This window comes from Schistocerca gregaria, chromosome 9 (genome assembly GCF_023897955.1).
Source record: "Schistocerca gregaria isolate iqSchGreg1 chromosome 9, iqSchGreg1.2, whole genome shotgun sequence".
NCBI lineage: Eukaryota > Metazoa > Arthropoda > Insecta > Orthoptera > Acrididae > Schistocerca > Schistocerca gregaria.
In genome coordinates, this window is record NC_064928.1 from 165,858,231 (window position 1) to 165,877,044 (window position 18,814).

The 18,814-nt window shown below is 43.9% G+C and overlaps 1 protein-coding gene across 3 annotated transcripts in view; it reads right to left on the reverse strand.

The window, feature by feature from the left end:
- The window catches only part of LOC126292020 (open rectifier potassium channel protein 1), a 530,665-nt gene that overhangs the window by 40,146 nt on the left and 471,705 nt on the right, over positions 1 to 18,814 (reverse strand). For all 3 annotated transcript variants that reach the window (XM_049985814.1, XM_049985813.1, XM_049985815.1), the window contains exon 9: positions 15,120 to 15,296. In XM_049985814.1, the coding sequence (XP_049841771.1) occupies positions 15,120 to 15,296 (177 nt within the window). The remainder of the gene's footprint in view (positions 1 to 15,119; positions 15,297 to 18,814) is intronic.

Consider the following 18,814-nt stretch of genomic DNA (forward strand, 5'->3'; position numbering starts at 1 on the left):
TCAAGTTGATGCTGCAGTATGACAACATTCCATGTCACGTGACCACTTCCTTTGTGGAATTTTTAATCTCAGGAGGTATTCATGTTGTTCCAGAGCCTCGCTATTCAGTTGATCTGAGTCCTTGTGACTTTTTCCTTTTCCAGAAATTGATTAATGTTTTAAAAGGACGCCATTTTGGGACTCTGGAGGACATTCAAAAGACTTTGACAGACATGTTAAAGGCCTCACAACTTGAAGCCTTTCAGCGCTGTTGCCAAGCGTGGGAACGAACTCTGCCAGTGTGTAGCTGCCGAAGGGAATTACTTTGGAGGGGACAATACCGTAGAATGAAAAAAAACTTCATTAAATTTTTCGTACACCTCGTATGTTACAGCATCAGGGAATAATTTCCGTAGTGGGAGAGGGAGTTGTGGAGTGTAAAAACTGTAGGGGATGACAGAGATTGGAATACATTCGAACAACAACTGGGGATCATACTCACCACTTCTAACTGCAAATACTAATCATAAACCCATCCAGGCCATTTTGTAAATTACCCCTCTCAATCACGTTCTCCATTTCCATTATTTCAGTTACTATAATTTCTCTTGTTGTGATAAAAAATTACTATATTTAATCACAGTGCATCACTCACCTGGTTAATATCACTATTATAGCTTATCTATTTGTAATATATGGTCTATTAAAGACAGGATTGCTTTGTTCAGTCATATCTTTGGAATATGTCACCAAAGTTATTGTTCACTGATTTTCTTCTATGTACAACTGCTGTAATTTGTTTGTAGGTCATTAGTTAATGTGTCTCATGTTTTATCTTAGTTAAATAATCTTACATCCCATTTAGACTGAAATAACCTTGCTTGTTTCACTCGTGTTCTAACATTAACATTTTCATCTCTGGAAATTGAGATACTCTGCAGCTGCGCTTGTTTAAAATCTTTGATCCAACAAAATTCACTGCACCAAATACATATCTTCCACCTGATGATGGCGTAATAGCCGAAAACCGGTTCTGTAACAATTAATAAATAATGTCGAATATTACACCAGTGTTGTGTCTGTTCCATTGATAATGTACAATATATTCTACCACGAAGTGACGAAACAATCAATCGATGGAATAACTGAGGAAGTAGGGCATAAGTACTTCTCTGAGATGAAGACGTTGATGCCGGCGAGGCGAGTGGCATTACAAGGGTGCAGAACGCAGACCATACACACAGTGTGTTTGAAACTCTTTGCATCAAACTTCTGGGGTGACAGGTCACTACATTGGAACAATTTTGTTGGAGAAATAAATTTCGTTGAAGCTTCACAGCGATGCTAAACATCCTTTATTACTTGTTACGCCACTGATAAGAAGCAGGGCAAAGCCATGCTGCAACGTCCTAATGCGTTGTGAGTTGCCTACAGTCTGGATATCTTCTCAGTATAAAAGATGGCAAGCCGAAAAAAAACTTATTCTGCCGTTTGTTCTTCGTACAAAAACATCATCATAAATGAAAATCACTATGTTGCTAATATTCTACAGGATTAATTTATCGAGTAAACCGGTTTTCAGCTCACAAGGCCATTGTGAGACTTCAACTGACTGTTGCCGCCAAAGAAGTTACAATGTTTTTAAGCAACATTGGAAAAGACGTTATACATCTAGATTGAGGCACAAATTCAAAGTAAGTGAAATCTTTGACACTGCGATGGAAATACAATTTAAAAGATAAAAATATGAGCAATAAATAAATATAAAGGGAGCAAACAGGAAAAATATTAATACTGGAAAACGATGCCTAATTAACAGTTTAAATTAATAAACAAATTCATTAAAATAAAATGAAGTTAGTATGGTTCAAATGGCTCCGAGCACTATGGGACTGAACATCTGTGGTCATCAGTCCCCTAGAACTTAGAACTACTTAAACCTAACTAACCTAAGGACATCACCCACATCCATGCCCGAGGCAGGATTCGAACCTGCGACCGTAGTAGTCGCGCGGTTCCGGACTGACCGCCTGAACCGCGAGACCACCGCGGCCGGCAATGGAGTTAGTACTCGATGAGACTACTTGAAGAGGTATTAAACATGGCAAGTTATACGGAAACAAAATAAAAGAAAGAGTTAACAGTTGAAACTACAGAATATATGGACTACACAGGCAGCCGCCGTAAAAGAAAGAAATCAACAAATACAGGAAAATGGAGGAATATGATGGAACAGAGAGAATGGGAAGTAATGGACAACGCTGACGATTTTGTGAAGATTAGAAGAGATGAAGTATTAAACTGTCTTTCGTCATTTAAGATTAGATTAGAAAGACCGTGGGCTAGATGTTAGTAGACTTCCACGATTTCCTACAGATTGCGTTGGTGGCCTTTGTTTGTTGGACACAGCTGAAGTCTGATGATGGCCTTGTATGCCGAAAACTGTCTAACTCAATAAATTAATCTTACAGAACATAAGCAATAACTTAACATTTCTGCAGAATCCTAGAACATATTCTCAGTTAGAATATAATACACTACTGGCCATTAAAATTGCTACACCAGGAAGAAATGCAGATGATAAACGGATATTCATTGGACAAATATATTATACTGGAACTGACATATGATACATTTTCACGCAATTTGGGTGCATAGATCCTGAGAAATCAGTACGCAGAACAACCACCTCTGGCTGTAATAACGGCCTTGATACGCCTGGGCATTGTGTCAAACAGAACTTGGATGGCGTGTACAGGTAGAGCTGCCCATGCAGCTTCATCACGATACCACAGTTCATCGAGAGTAGGAACTGGCGTATTGTGACGAGCCAGTTGCTCAGCCACCATTGACCAGTCGTTTTCAATTGGTGAGAGATCTGCAGAATGTGCTGGCCAGAGCAGCAGTCGAACATTTTCTGTATCCAGAAAGGCGCGTACAGGACCTGCAACATGTGGTCGTGCATTATCCTGCTGAAATGTAAGGTTTCGCAGGGATCGAATGAAGGGTAGAGCCACGGGTCAAAACACATCTGGAATGTAACGTGCACTGTTCAAAGTGCCTTCAATGCGAACAAGAGGTGACCGAGTCCATGTTGCTGCAAACGTCGTCTAACTGTTCGTGCGGATGCTTGTTGTCTTGCAAACGTCCCCATCTGTTGACTCAGGGATCGAGACGTAGCTGCACGATCCGTTACAGCCATGCCGACAAGATGCCTGTCATCTCGACTGCTAGTGATACGAGGCCATTGGGATCCAGCACGGCGTTCCGTATTACACTCCTGTACCCACCGATTCCATATTTTAACAGTCATTTCTCCTCCTCACACGAGGCACCACAACGTTTCACCAGGCAACGCCGGTCAACTGCTGTTTGTGTATGAGAAATCGGTTGGAAACTTTCTTCATGTCAGCACGTTGTAGGTGTCGCCTCCGGCGCCAACCTTGTGAGAATGCTCTGAAAAGCTAATCATTTGCATATCACAGCATCTTCTTCCTGTGAGGTCTGTAGCACGTCATCTTCGTGGTGTAGCAATTTTAATGGCCAGTAGTGTAAATTTCCTTGGCGGGGAAAAGCTTCTGTTCAGAAATCATCGGCTTCTTCGAACGCATCGGTTGTGCGAAACTCAGCCTGCCAATTTCTCAAATGATATTGCGTGAATTATCGATGAAGGGCAACAAAGAGACTCCATATTCCTAGATTTCCGAAAAACGTATGACACAGCTCCCGACTGCCGACTTTTAACGAAGGTAGCAGCATAAAGAATAGATTCCCAGACATGTGAGTGGCTTGGAGCCTCCTTAAATAGCGGAGCCCAGTATATTGTCCCCGACGGTATGTGTCCATCGGAGACAAGGGCATTGTCAAGAGCGCTCGAGGGTAGTGTGGTAAGACAGCTGTTACTTTCTATACACGTAAACGATCTGGCAGACAGTCTGCAGTTGTTTGCTGATGATGCTATGGTGTATGGGGAGGTGTCGTCGTTGAGTGACTGTAGGAGGATAAAAGATGACAGACGCAAAATTGATAGTGGTGTGATTAACGGCAGCTACTTCCAAAGCTGGAGAAATGTAAGTTAAGTCAGCTGCAGCAGGAGCCTGTTTCATGCAACCTTCCGGACTGCTGTTATCCAGCGAGGAAGGCTGGAATTTGGACGCCAGTACCGGAACTGGAGGTTCACTGATTGGCGACAGTTGGAGTTTTCTGACGAATCACGTTTTATGCTCCACCCGACAGATGGCCGTTGGCGTGTGTGGCGTGAAATGTTTGAAGCAAAAAACCTGCCACTGTCACGGCTTGGGAAATATTTTCGCGGCACTGCCTGGGGGTCTCGTCATTTTGGAGGCGCAATGGGTCAACACTAGTACGCATCCATCCTTGGGGACTACATCCACCCCTGCATGCAATTTGGCTTTCCTCGACCAGCAGGCCAATGCAATGTGTCACATACCTCGCCGTGTGCGTGCATGAGCCAGAGAGCACCAGGGTGAGTGTGCCGTATTTTCCAGCTCAAAACTCTCAGAATTAAAATCCAATCGAGAATCTGCGAGACCACCTCTATCGAGCGGTTAGTGTCACGGCTCCTCCAAATAAATAAATAAATAAACCTGCAATGTCCCATAAATCTTCATCGGGATTCATGTCAGGTGACCTGGGTGGCAAAATCATTCGTTCCAATTGTCCAGAGCGTTCTTTAAACCAATTGTTGGTGGTTCTAGGCGCTTCAGTCTGGGACCGCGCTGCTTTGGAAGTAGCTGCCGTTCATCACACCACTATCAATTTTGTGTCAGTCATCTTTTATCCTCCTACAGTCACTCAACGACGACACCTCCCCATACACCACAGCATCATCAGCAAACAACTGCAGACTGTCTGCCAGATCTGTTGCAGTTTTGAATCGTGCCTCGGGCATGGATGTGTGTGATGTGCTTAGGTTAATTAGGTTTAAGTAGTTCTAAGTCTAGGGGACTGATGAGCTCCGACGTCAAGTCCCCTAGTGCTTAGAGCCATCTGAACCATTTGTTAACATTTGAGGCCCGGTGACATGGCGCATTGTCATCTGCACAATTTCAGTAGTTTTTTGGGAACATGAAGTCCTTGAAGGGCTGAAAATTGTCTCCTAGTAGCCGAATATAGCCATTTCCAGTAATAATGTGTGCAGTTTGACCAGAGGACCCAGTACAATCCATGCAAACACGGACCACACCATTATTGAGCCAGCATCAGCTTGCACAGTGCCTTATTGACAACTAGGATCCTTGGATTCGTGGGGTCTGCGCAACACTCAAAGCAGTCAGCTCTCGCCAACTGAGACCGGAACTCATCTGACAAGGCCTAGGTCTTTCAGTGGTATAGGGTCCAACCTTCGACGATTTAAAGTGGTGCATGATGTTCGAAATTCTTAGAAAAATACGGTTAAGCTATAGGGAGAGACGGGTACTGTACAATATGTACAGGAGCCAAAAGGGCTAATAAAAGGGGACGACCAAGAACGAAGTCCACGGATAAAAAGGGTGTAAGACTGGCATGTAGTCTTTCCCCTCTACTGTTAGAACTGTACATCAAAGAAGCAATGATGGAAATAAAAGAAAGGTTCAGGACTGGAATTACAATTCATGGTGAAAGGATATCAATGTTACGATTCACTTATGACATTGCTATCCTGAGTGAAAGTGAAGAAGAATTACGTGATCTGCTGAACGTAATGATCGATTTAATGAGTATAGGATGTGGATTGAGAGCAAGTCGAAGAAAGAGGAAAGTAATGAGAAGTAGCAGAAATGAGAGCAGCGAGAAACTTAACATCAGGTTAAAAGGTCACGAAGTAGATGAAGTGAAGGAATTCTGCTACCTAGGCAGTAAAATAACCATTGACAGACGCAGCAAGGAGAACATAAAAAGCAGACTAGCCATGGATAAAAGGGCATTCCTGGCCTAGAGACCTCTCCTAGCATCAAACATAGGTCTTAATTTGATGAAAAAATTTCTGGAAACGTACGTATGGAGTACAGCACTGTATGATAGTGAAACATGGACTGTGGGAAAACCGGAACAGAAGAGAATAGAAGCATTCGAGAAGTGGCGAATGTTGAAAATCAGGTGGACTGAAATAAATAAGGGTTCCCTGCACCATCTGCTAAGAAAATAACATGTGGAATACACTCACAAGAAGAAGGAACAGGAAAGTAGGACGTGTTAAGACATCAGAGATTAACTTACACCGTACTAGAAATTTAGAGGGTAAAACTGAGACAGTGCAAAAGCCCAGTAACTTGCTTGTCTTTTACCACTGACAACTCTACGCAAAGGCCGCTGTTCTCAGTCGTTAAGTGAAGGCCGTCGGCCACTGCTTTGTCTGTGGTGAGAGGCCGTGCTGCCATTTGGTATTCTCTGCAAACTCTTGACAATTGTGGATTTCGGAATTTCGAATTCCCTATCGATTTCTTAAATGAAATGTCCAAATGTGTGTTAATTTCTAAGGGAAAAAACTGCTGAGGTCATCGGTCCCTAGACTTACACACTAATGTATGCTAAAAACAAAACACACACACACACACACACACACACACACACACACACACATACACACACACACACCTACACCCATGCTCGAGGTAGAACTCGAACCTCCGGTGGAAGGGACTGCGCAGTCCGTGACATGGAGCCTCAAACTGCGCAGCCACTCTGCGCGGCGGAATGTCCAAATACCATTCGGTGTTCAAGGTCAGTTAATTGCCATCTTTTGGCCGTAACCACGTAGGAAACTTTTCACATGAATAACCGAAGTAAAAACGGCAGATCCGCCAATGCACTGCCATTTCATACGATGTGTACGTGATATTATTGCTATCTGTATATCTACTACACTACTGGCCATTAAAATTGCTACACCACGAAGGTGAATTGCTACAGATGCGAAATTTAACCGACAGGAAGAATAAGCTGTGATATGCAAATGATTAGCTTTTCAGAGCATTCACAGAAGGTTGGCGCCGGTGGAGACACCTACAACGTGCTAACGTGAGGAAAGTTTCTAACCGATTCGGTTGACCGGCGTTGCCTGGTGAAACGTTATTGTGATGCCTCGTGTAAGGAGGAGAGATACATACCATAACGTTTCAGACTTTGATAGGGGTCAGATTGCAGCCTATCACGATTACCGTTTATCGTATCGCGACATTGCTGCTCGCTTTGGTCGAGATCCAATGACTGTTCGCAGAATATGGAATTGGTGGGTTCAGGAGGGTAATACGGAACGTCGTGCTGGATCCCAACGGCCTCGTATCACTAGCAATCGAGATGACAGGCATCTTATCTGCCTCGCTGTAACGGATCGTGCAGCCACGTCTCGATCCCTGAGTCGACAGATGGGGACGTTAGCAAGACAACAACCATCTGCACGACGGCGTTTGTAGCAGCATGGACAGTAAGCTTGAAGAACACGGCTGCGGTTACCCTTGACGCTGCATCACAGACAGCAGCGCCTGCGATGGTGTACTCGACGACGAACCTGGGTGCACGAATGGCAGAACATTTTTTCGGATGAATCCAGGTTCTGTTTACAGCACCATGATGGTTGCATCCGTTTTTGACGGCATCGCTTTGAACGCGCATTGGAAGCGTGTATTCGTCATCGCCACACTGGCGTATTAAGCGGTGTGATGGTGTGAGGTGCCATTGGTTACACGTCTCGGTCACCTATTGTTCGCATTGACGGTACTTTGGACGTTACATTTCAGATGTGTTACGGCCCGTGGCTCTACCCTTCATTCGATCCCTGCGAAACCCTACATTTAAGCAGGATAATGCACGACCGCATGTTGCAAGGCCTGTACGGACCTTTATGGATACAGAAAACGCTCGACTGCTGCCCTGGCCAGCACATTCTCGAGATCTCTCACCAACTGAAAACGTCTGGTCAATGGTGGCCGAACAACTGGCTCGTCACATAACGACGGTCACTACTCTAGATTAACTGTGGTATCGTGTTTAAGCTGCATGGGCAGCTGTACCTGTACACGCCGTCCCAGCTGTGTTTTACTCAATGCCCAGGCGTATCAAAGCCGTTATTACGGCCAGATGTGGTTGTTTTGGGTACTAATTTCTCAGGATCTATGCACCCAAATTGTGTGAAAATGTAATCACATGTCAGTTCTAGTATAGTATGTTTGTCCAATGAATACCCGTTTATCATTTGCATATCTTCTTGGTGTAGCAATTTTAATGGCCGCGCCACGGCTATTGCCTCGTGCTAATCCATACATCAAATGGACATTGCCAACTCCGCATTTGTAAACATTGCACAGAATGCAATACCACGTTCGTGATGAACACTAACCTGTTGATGCTACGTACTGATGTGCTTGATGCTTGTACTGTAGGGCAATGAGTCACATGTGAACACAAGCACCGAAGTGAACATTACCTTCCTTCAATTGGGCCAACTGTCGCTGAATCGAGGAAGTACAGTACATACTGACGAAACTAAAATGAGCTCTAACATGGAAATCAAGCGTTTCCGGACACATGTCCACATAACATCTTTTCTTTATTTGTGTGTGAGGAATGTTTCCTGAAAGTTTGGCCGTACCTTTCTGTAACACCCTGTATTTGTCCAATGAATACTCGTTTATCATCTGTATTTCTTCTTGGTGTAGCAATTTTAGTGGCCAGTAGTGTATATCCATCCCACGACTTTTCTCATCTCAGTATTTGTGATTCCGCAGTTCTCACTCCACAGTAGATTATACCCTTCCACATATGCAAAGAGTTCACGAACAACGTGCAACGTGAGTTCTGAGCCACGGTACGTAACTACTCTGCGGCGCTAAGCTCCAAGATTCAGTGAGGATCATTGTGATTGGCCTACTCAGACGCCCTTCACAGTGGAGAGAACTCTTTGATGAGCCGACTACTACTTAATCCCTACGATAAGCCGACTTCTAGTTAACCGCCATCCGTCAGGCGCCACATGGACAGCCGTATCGCCGGAGATACTGTCGGAAAGTAGAGCACTTGTAAACGCATTCGATAAGTTCTTGGCGACACAGCGATACTTAATTCTCCATCAACTGGATTCTTATAAAATCTAAATGAGAGACTCATAATTCGATCAATTCCAAAGATACGTGAGGCAATATATCCGGTGCCCACATCTCCTGAAATAACGTCGCCACGCTACCATCTACCTAGACTGCATTTCGAATTGCAGATGATTTTAAATGTACTATGTTCACTTAGAGACAAATCTTGGCTTAGAGAAAGCTTTTGACAATGTTGAGTGGAATACTCTCCAATTCTGAAGGTGGCAGGGGTAAATACAGAGAGCGAAGGACTATTTACAATTTTTACTGAAAAAAAAGGCAGTTATGAGAGTCGAGGGGCATAAAAGGGAAGCAGTGATAAAAAACTAAAAACCCGCCTCGATTGCGAAAAAAGCATCTAGTGTTAACCTAGGTTTCGGCGTAGATAACTACACCTTCTTCTTGCTGACGAGCTGCGATGTTGAAGGCTATAACCTATCCCCGATGTTATTCAATATGTATTTTGAGCAAGCAGTAAAGGAAACAAAAGAAAAATTCGGAGTAGGAGTTAAAATCCACGGAGAAGAAATAAAAACTTTGAGGTTCGCCGATGACATTGTAATTCTGTCAGAGACAGCAAAGGACTTGGAAGAGCAATTGAACGGAATGGACAGTGTCTTGAAAGGGGGGTATAAGATGAACATCAACAAGAGCAAAACGAGGATAGTGGAATGTAGTCGAATTAAGTCGGGTGACGTTGAGGGTATTAGATTAGGAAATGAGACACTTAAACTAGTAGATGAGTTTTGCTATTTGGGGAGCAAAATAACTGTTAATGGTCGAGGTAGAGAGGATGTAAAATGTAGACTGGCAATGGCAAGGAAAGCTTTTCTGAAGAAGAGAAATTTGTTAACATCGAATATAGATTTGTCAGGAAGTCGTTTCTGAAAGTATATGTATGGAGTGTAGCCATCTATGGAAGTGAAACATGGACGATAAAGACAAGAAGAGAATAGAAGCTTTCGAAATGTGGTGCTACAGTTGAATGCTGAAGATTAGATGGGTAAATCACATAACTAATGAGGAGGTATTGATTAGAATTGGGGAGGAATTTCTGGCACAACTTGACTAGAAGAAAGGATCGATTGGTAGGACGTGTTACGAGGCATCAAGGGATCACGAATTTAGCATTGGAGGGGATCGTGGTGGGTAGAAATCGTAGGGAGACCAAGAGATGAATACAGATTCAGAAGGATGTAAGTTGCAGTAGGTACTGGGAGATGATGATGAAGCTTGCACAGGACAGAGTAGCATGGAGAGCTGCATCAAACCGGTCTCTGGACTGAATACCACAACAACAGCAACAACAACATGACAGTTGTTATGAGTTTTTTTACAGATTTGCTGAAAAATTATGATATCGCAATCAAGTAATAAAGCTGTAAGTGCAGGAAACGAAATGGCGTGTCCAAACAATGCATCTGACAATAAAACCATAAAGGCTGTTAAACAGTGGTCTTCGTTATCTGTTAAGAGGTTGAATCAAATATAAAGAGGAATTTTTGTTTTGCTCTGCTTTTTGTAAACGGAGTGCGCCGTGACCTCTGCTCACTGTCGCTTTCGTTTGCTGAGAGTGATCTCTGCAAGTAGAACGTTTTCGCACCGTTTCTTTTGTCAGATTCGGAATACCAGAGCAAGAGGTAACCTCGTTTGTTGTGCAACGCATTATAGACGCGTTTCTCACAACAGAGGTCGTACAAATGGTCCGAAATTTTGGAAACGATTTGCGGTACAGTTCTGGGACAGCATCATGTGGAAGACTTAAGTGCACGCGTAGTGCAAACAGTTTTTACGAGGAGGAGAAAGAGTTCAAGAAGGCAGCTCAGTGACGTCACACAAGGACCAGCGTTACTCATGAGAGTATTTGCATTGTTAGCCAACTTACTGAAGACGGTCGCCGAATAACAGTTGCGGAAATTCCTACTGAGGTTCGAGTAAGCTACTGTGGTGCTCAGGGGATCATTACTGACAACCCTGGATATCGGAAAGTGTCCGCAAAGTGGGAGTCTCATTCTTCACATGGCACAGCACTGTTTTTCACCGTCTCGAGGTTTGCAAGCGACAACCGATACGCTACCAAACGGAAGAAGAACAGCTTTTGCACAGAACTGGAAGGGACAAATCTGCACCCGTCAAAACCAAAAATCATCTCAGTTGGGGGAAATGTTCTTGCAACAGTCTTTTGGTTTTTCAAGGAGTTCTTTTCATCAATTTTCTCCATGAACGTCGTATTGTGCTCGCTGCGTACTATTGCCAACTTGTGGAACATAACGTGCATCTAGTCAGAAAAAGGCGCTCGTTTCCAATCCGGGACGTGGGTCGTGCTTCACGACAACCATCGACCTTAAACAGCTGTCCGAACTCAACAAAAATTTCAGGAACGCTTCTGGACCACACTGGAACACACTCTCCACAGCCAACACTTACCTCCCTGCTATTTTCATTTGTTTGCGCCATTAACGGATGGCACAGATTTGACACCGTTGGCATTGTCGAAGCCATCGCGCGCAACTGGCTGCTGTCACAGTCACGTTCATTTTACGAAAACGAGTTCAAGAAACTACAGCTGGCGCAGGATGCAGCGGCTGATGCGCAGTGTGTCCAATATTCGTCCAAACCGCTGGGCGAGTTCATTCGTTTGTCCGGAAGGGGAGGCCGACAGCAACTAAAAACCTTTCGGCGGTCGGCGATGATATAACCGAGGCGCGTGCCCTGCGATCTTTCTCAGACGATTTTACGGAAACTATTTCCTAGAAAAAATTAATAAATAAATAAAATAAATAAATTGCTGGTAAGTCAGGTTGATGATGACGTGGCCATCACCTCATAAATGGTCAGAGTAGTTGTGATATTTATGGGTAACACCGCCCGAAATTCGGAGAAGTTTGCAATGAAAGATAGAGGTCGGTATAGTTTTGCGCTTGGTGCAAATTACACTACTGCCCATTAAAATTGATACACCAAGAAGGAATGCAGATGATAAACGGGTATTCATTGGACAAATATATTGTACTAGAATTGGGACATGATTATATTTTCACGCAATTTGGGTGCATAGATCCTGAGAAATCAGTACCCAGAACAATCACCTCTGGCCGTAATAACGTCCTTGATAAGCCTGGGCATTGAGTCAAACACAGCTTGGATGGCGTGTACAGCTGCCCATGCAGCTTCAACACGATACCACAGTTCATCAAGAGTAGTGACTGGCGTATTGTGACGAGCCAGTTGCTCGGTCGCCATTGACCAGACGTTTTCAATTGGTGAGAGATATCGCGAATGTGCTGGCCAGAGCAGCAGTCGAATATTTTCTGTACCCAGAAAGGCCTGTACAGGACCTGCAACATGCGGTCGTGCATTATCTTGCTGAAATATAGGATTTCGCAGGGATCGAATGAAGGGTAGAGCCAAGGGTCGTAACACATCTGAAATGTAACGTCCACTGCTCAAAGTGCCGTCAATGCGAGCAAGAGGTGACCGAGATGTGTAACCAATGGCACCTCATACCGTCACACAAGGTGATGGCAATGACGAATACACGCTTCCAGTGTGCGTTCACCGCAATGTCGCCAAACACGGATGCGACATCATGATGCTGTAGACAGAAACTGGATTCACCTGAAAAAATAACGTTTTGCCATTCGTGCACCCAGGTTCGTCGTTGAATACACCATCGCAAACGCTCCTGTCTGTGATCCAGCATCAAGGGTAACCGTAGCCATGGAGCGGATAGTCCATGCTGCTGCAAACGTCGTCAAACTGTTCGTGCAGATGGTTGTTGTCATGCAAAAGTCCCCATCTGTTGACTTAGGGATCGAGACGTGACTGCACGATCCGTTACAGCCATGCGGATAAGATGCCTGTCATCTCGACTGCTAGTGATACGAGGTCGTTGGGATCCTGCACGGCGTTCCGTATTACCCTCCTGAACCCATCGATTCCATATTCTGTAACAGTCATTGGATCTTGACCAACGAGAGCAGCAATGTCGCGATTCGATAATCCGCAATCGCGATAGGCTACAAACCGACCTTTATCAAAGTCGGAAACGTGATGTTACGCATTTCTCCTCCTTACACAAGGCACCACAACATCGTTTTACCAGGCAACGCCGGTCAACTGTTGTTTGTGTATGAGAAATCGGTTGGAAACTTTCCACATGTCAGCACGTTGTAGGTGTCACCACCGGCGCCAACCTTGTGGGAATGCTCTGAAAAGCTAATCATTTGACTATCACAGCATCTTCTTCCTGTCTGTAGCACGTCATATTCGTCGTGTAGCAATTTTAATGGCTAGTAGTGTACATAATATATTGCTGCCTATGAAATTTAACTAACGTAACGAATTTTTCTTTAGACTTAGGTGGAGGTCTCTATCTATCATCAGTCTCGAGAAAACTGATCTGATGTAGCACACTGATTTGTGATCACACCGCACCAGCGATAAAGACGGACTGAAATATCCACAACATTCCTCACATTTCATAAACGGTTTGATATTTTCGAAAATGAAAGCAGACAAAGAGGAGATTTCCTGAGGGTATTTTTGGTCTGTCGTTGCAACTACAAAAATGCGTGATTTTTTTCACCAGACCTGTTTCGCTATATTGAGTTAAGCATCATCAGTGGTCTGTAATTAAGTTATTCACATTTTAGATCGAAAACGGTTGGTTCAAATGTGTGTGAAATCTTATGTGACTTAAGTGCTAAGGTCATTAGTCCCTAAGCTTACACACTAGTTAACCTAAATTAGCCTATGGCCGAGGGAGGACTCGAACCTCCGCCTGGACCAGCTGCACAGTCCATGACTGTAGCGCCTCAGACCGCTCGGCTAATCCCACACAGCGAACAACGGTTCGTTAAGAATGGGTTGATTTGTACTTACGGTGATTTTTCGGCTGATTTCTCGCTTACAGCGGGAAATGCGGACTGCTAGCACATCTGTGTTTTTCTGTTTTTGACTCTGATAAGTTACGCTCGGTAGGGGGAGGAGGAAATGTGGAAAGAGAGAGAGAGAGAGAGAGAGAGAGAGAGAGAGAGAGAGAGAGAGAGAGGTAGGGGTCGAGGAAGGAGATAGACAAAGAAATGGGGAAGGAAAAGAAAGGCAGAGAGTAGAGGGTGGAGGAGGTGGACAAAGAGAGATGGACTAGTAGAAGGTTGGGAAAAATACGTACTCCTGCTTTTTTATGTAAATAACTGTTTAACTGATGGGCGCAGCTTGTCGTTAAATAAATATCTGCAATGATCCGGAGAGAAAAGTCGACAGACAATCCTTGAACAAAGGATGCACAATTTCGTTACGATCTGTTGCTATGGAGTAGAGTTACTTTTATAACCAATGCATTGCCACGTTGTTAACTTCCAGAACAGAAGCAACAAACTGCTTTTGTAGTTTTTACTAAGTTTAACGAAGGCGATGTTGGGCTGATATATTAGACGATGCTCTTTGGCTACACTGACTAAAGGATTCTTCTAAGAAATACCATATTAAGGTATTTGCTCTTTCAGAAGTTGATCTATTTATACATGGTTATAGGTTATCCAAGTCTGCTCGACGCGATCGCGACTCTTAAATAGATGTATTTGTTCTCTACTTTCTATGTAGATAACCTGAAGATGACTAAATAAGGCGAAACGCGTCTTTGAAAAATAAAAAACTTAAATTGCAACCAAGAGTGTTTTTAACCAATACAATATGTCCATTCAATATAGGAAGAGGGTATTTTGGTGGTGCTAAGTTCCTATAGCGTCACACTGCTGAGGTCATTGGTCCCTAGGCTTACACACTACCTAATCCAACTCAGTTACGCTAAGAATAACACACACACACACACACACACACACACACACACACACACACACACACACACGTGGTCGAGGGACGAGTCGAACCTCCGCCGGGGGGAGCCGCGCGAACCGTGGCGCCAAAGACCGCGCGGCTACCTCGCGCGGCAGTGTATTTTGTCTTGTCACATCTGCCTCATCAGGAAGTGTGAGTATTAAAAAGAGTGTATTTCTTGTAGGTGCTGTGTGGGAGAGGTTGCAAACTGGGACTCACATGGCGGACTTCTGGCGCACGAGCTGGTGCACCCACTTGGAGGGCGGCACGCCGCCCCCAGTCCACGTCCACTCTGCGTTGTAGCCGCCGCCCCCGGGGGCCGCGCCGCCCCACGCCGGGATCCGCGCTTCGCTCGCTGCCCGAGCCCGGAACTTCGGCGCCGGCTTGGCCACGCCCCTGGATGTGGACGAAACGGTAGTTTCTGATTAATTCTCATCCATCTGTAATAATGCACTATTAGACATAAATATTTCATAAGATAATAAATAAGCTCAGGTGACAACCTTTCTGAAGACAGCATAATTCGCTGTCGTATTGTAAAGTTGAACATACAGTGACTGACGAGTGCATCGTGTTCCACGATCTGCCATGTTGCCAAGTGCGTGGGGACTGTACGAGTGAGTAGTGGGTTGACATCCTCTTCTCGGATGATAACAGATCCAGTATCAGTTGTGATGCTATATGTACTCTCATACGGGACACAAAATGCACAATGCACTCCAGGTGTCATGATGTGGGGAGGCATTATGTTGCATGGGCATACCTGTCTCAGTTCCACTGCCGACTGCTCCTAGGTAGTTCAGTATCCAGTTGTTCGTTTCGTTCACTGCGCTCGCCTATTTTACATGTGTTCCAAACTGTTCTCGCACTTGGTTCTGGCTATTCAGCGTCCACGACCAGTATTCAAAAAGTATTTTATAGTTACGTAAATTACATCAAGATTACGTTGTATGTAATAGGTACGTCTCTTCAGGTAACAAAAGGGCATATCAGCTCACTTCATTATATCGGTGAACAGCACAAGACCTACTTATAACAAGGCAAGTGTTCTTTGTTATTCATACACCTTTTGGATTCATCGAATTCATTTAGCAGCTAACTTTCAATAATTTGCTTAATTTTTAGTGTAAGAAAACGATTTTCGTGTATCTTTCATATACAAAAGTTTACATTTAGGAAGGCTCTAATTATTTTTAAGTTTGGTTGTTTCCAATTTGCATTACCTGCTAGTTTGGTTTCTTTGAAAAAGGATGGGTTCTGGGTCATTTTGGCTCAGTAGGAAAAGCGGTGCCTCTCCATTTGAAAAGACATAGATTGTCATAAAATAGTATTTACTTATTATCTCAAAAAAATTTGTTCAGAGGGAGCTTTCAAACCAAAAACTTTATTACTGCGAACTTAATTATTATTATTATTGCTGCATTAACTTTAATAACGCAACATAAAAACATAATTTTTACTAAGCGTGTGACCCAAGTATGAGAAAACCACATTTTATTTTGTGCTTCCACAAAGTCTCTACTTCGCCTACGAACTCAGAGACAACGTGAAGTATACATAGGGTGTAAACGATTGTTGTTTACAACTAGCATAGCTATGTAGTGGAAGTCGAAACGAAGAATTTTATACAAGACACTTGTGGTCTATTAAGTTGGGGAACAACCACCAACAGGTTTACGAGACTACATGACCTATGGCCCATGCACGTCGCGTGAGATTTTTATGCTCTCTTCTCCAGCTCTCTAGACATCGTCATAGATTGTTTCGCAATTGCTGCTTGCATTAGCTTATTATTTCTTCACTGCCTAATTATTACATGTTTGTCTGTTTGTTGTATTGCTCGTAACGGGCAACACATCGTCCGTAATTGGCAAGCAGTCTGTACGCGGGACCAGTTTTCCGTGCGCCACACCATATTATTTCCAAGCGATCAGCCACACAAGGCTATATTTGTCTAAACGAGAGAATCACAGAAATTACTTCTAAAAGTGTGTAAGAATTCTGTAATGGATAAAAACTCTATACTCCAGGGGGGAGGCAAGTGCCCCCTCTTGGTGCCCTCCATCCCTCAGTCACCTACACTGCTAGTTTTCAGTTTTTCGTAAGAACCGTAGACCAAGCACAAATAAACGGTGAACGAGTAAAAATGAACGGTTCCCAAAAAAGAACGATCGGCAGTGAACTAGTTACCAAGGATGAACGAGTTTGTCCATCTCTACATCGAACAGCCCAGCTAGAGGAGCTCTTTGAGTAACTGGAATGGACTGGCCTTCCCGTTCCCTCATCTAGCATGTGTGGGTCGCGTTAGAGAGGCATACCGCAGCATGTGCACGCACACCAGGAACCATCCATCAGTAGCCAGTCGCCCTGGTGGAGGGATGGAATGCCCTGACACCATGGTGATAGCCAGCATGTGGGCACGTTGCAGAGCACGCACTGCCATCTGTGCGATCACACATCGATGTTCCGCCTTTTATAATGTCCAGGGACCATCATAAATTCCGATGATTACAGTGTAGTTATTTTCTTTGAATAAAAGTGACATTTTTGTTCGTCTCATTGCATATTTCATTAAGTTGGCTTCTGTACTATACTGCAGCCGTTATTTCTACACGGTAAACAAAATCGCAACACCGAGAAATGCGGAGTAATGAAATTTCGGGACCACATCTATCCAGGTGACATATTTAAGCGACTGACAACACTAGATCACAGGTTAATATAAGCGCTGGATACATATTAGATGCATTCTGCTGCCACCTACTGCCAGGTACTCCATAAGCGACCTCAGTAGTCATTAGACATCGTGCGAGGGCAGAATGTGGCACTCCGCGGAACTCACGAACCTCTAACGTGGTCAGGTGATTGGACGTCACTTGTTTCATACGCTTACACGAGAGTTACACACTCCTGAGCATCCCTAGGTCCACTATTTACGATGTGGTAGTGAAGGGGAAACGTGAAGGGACACGTACAGCACAAAAGCGTACAGGCCGACCTCGTCTGTTTCTAACATTCAGCGTGGTGTCTGTCTGTTCTATATCGTGTCTCCCTACCACTTTCACGCAACGACGCTCTGAGCGTGTTTTTTAGGGAATTGACTAGTTTGAACCTGGGACCTGTCGCTGGTAAGGAGACGCCAGACCACACATGACATGTAGAATTCAGAAGAGTTCAGTCAGACTAGCGATGATGTAGCCAAATACTTAATGATTTCAGCGTCAGCTCCATTGCACTCCCTGTAAAAGAATTTCAATACTAACTAAATTTAGTAGAAGAGGTTCAAGGCTTTCCTATTTTTAGTTAGCTGGTAAAATAACGTCGAAAGAGCAGTTAAGTTTACCATTGGAAATTTTATTCTACTAAAAAAAAACATTGTTTATAAATTGCAATGTCGATAAAAGGAAATGTTTTAATACAGGATGATAAAAAACAACTGCGTTCAACAAAAATGTGAACGATTATACCCTGAGTGGGTTTCCAAGTTCTACAATGGATCGAAGGATGACCTATGCCGTATCACATCTATAATCTAGGTTTAAATTAAGTTTCACAAGAGAGAAAACTATCAAAATGGTCTACAGTGATCCTCAATTATCTTTAATTACTTATTTAACTTGTCGTAAATTACAGTGGCTGATGTGGCTTCTCAATAACTATATAACAGAAAAATCATCGCGTTTCAGATTTTTACTTCAAGTGGCAAATGTAAACACAAGGAGCTTTAATTAACGATCGACACTAGTATTACGCAAAAAGGGGGTGTAACAGATGAGACTTCTGCAGTTCTGAGTGAAGCCTTATGCGCTGTTATGCGAGACTGCGTGCATTCATTACCTTGTCGGTGTTCGTCAGGGGGCGGCGGCCAGCACAGCTCCGCTCACCTCGCCGTCTCGGAAGCAACTCTCACCTCA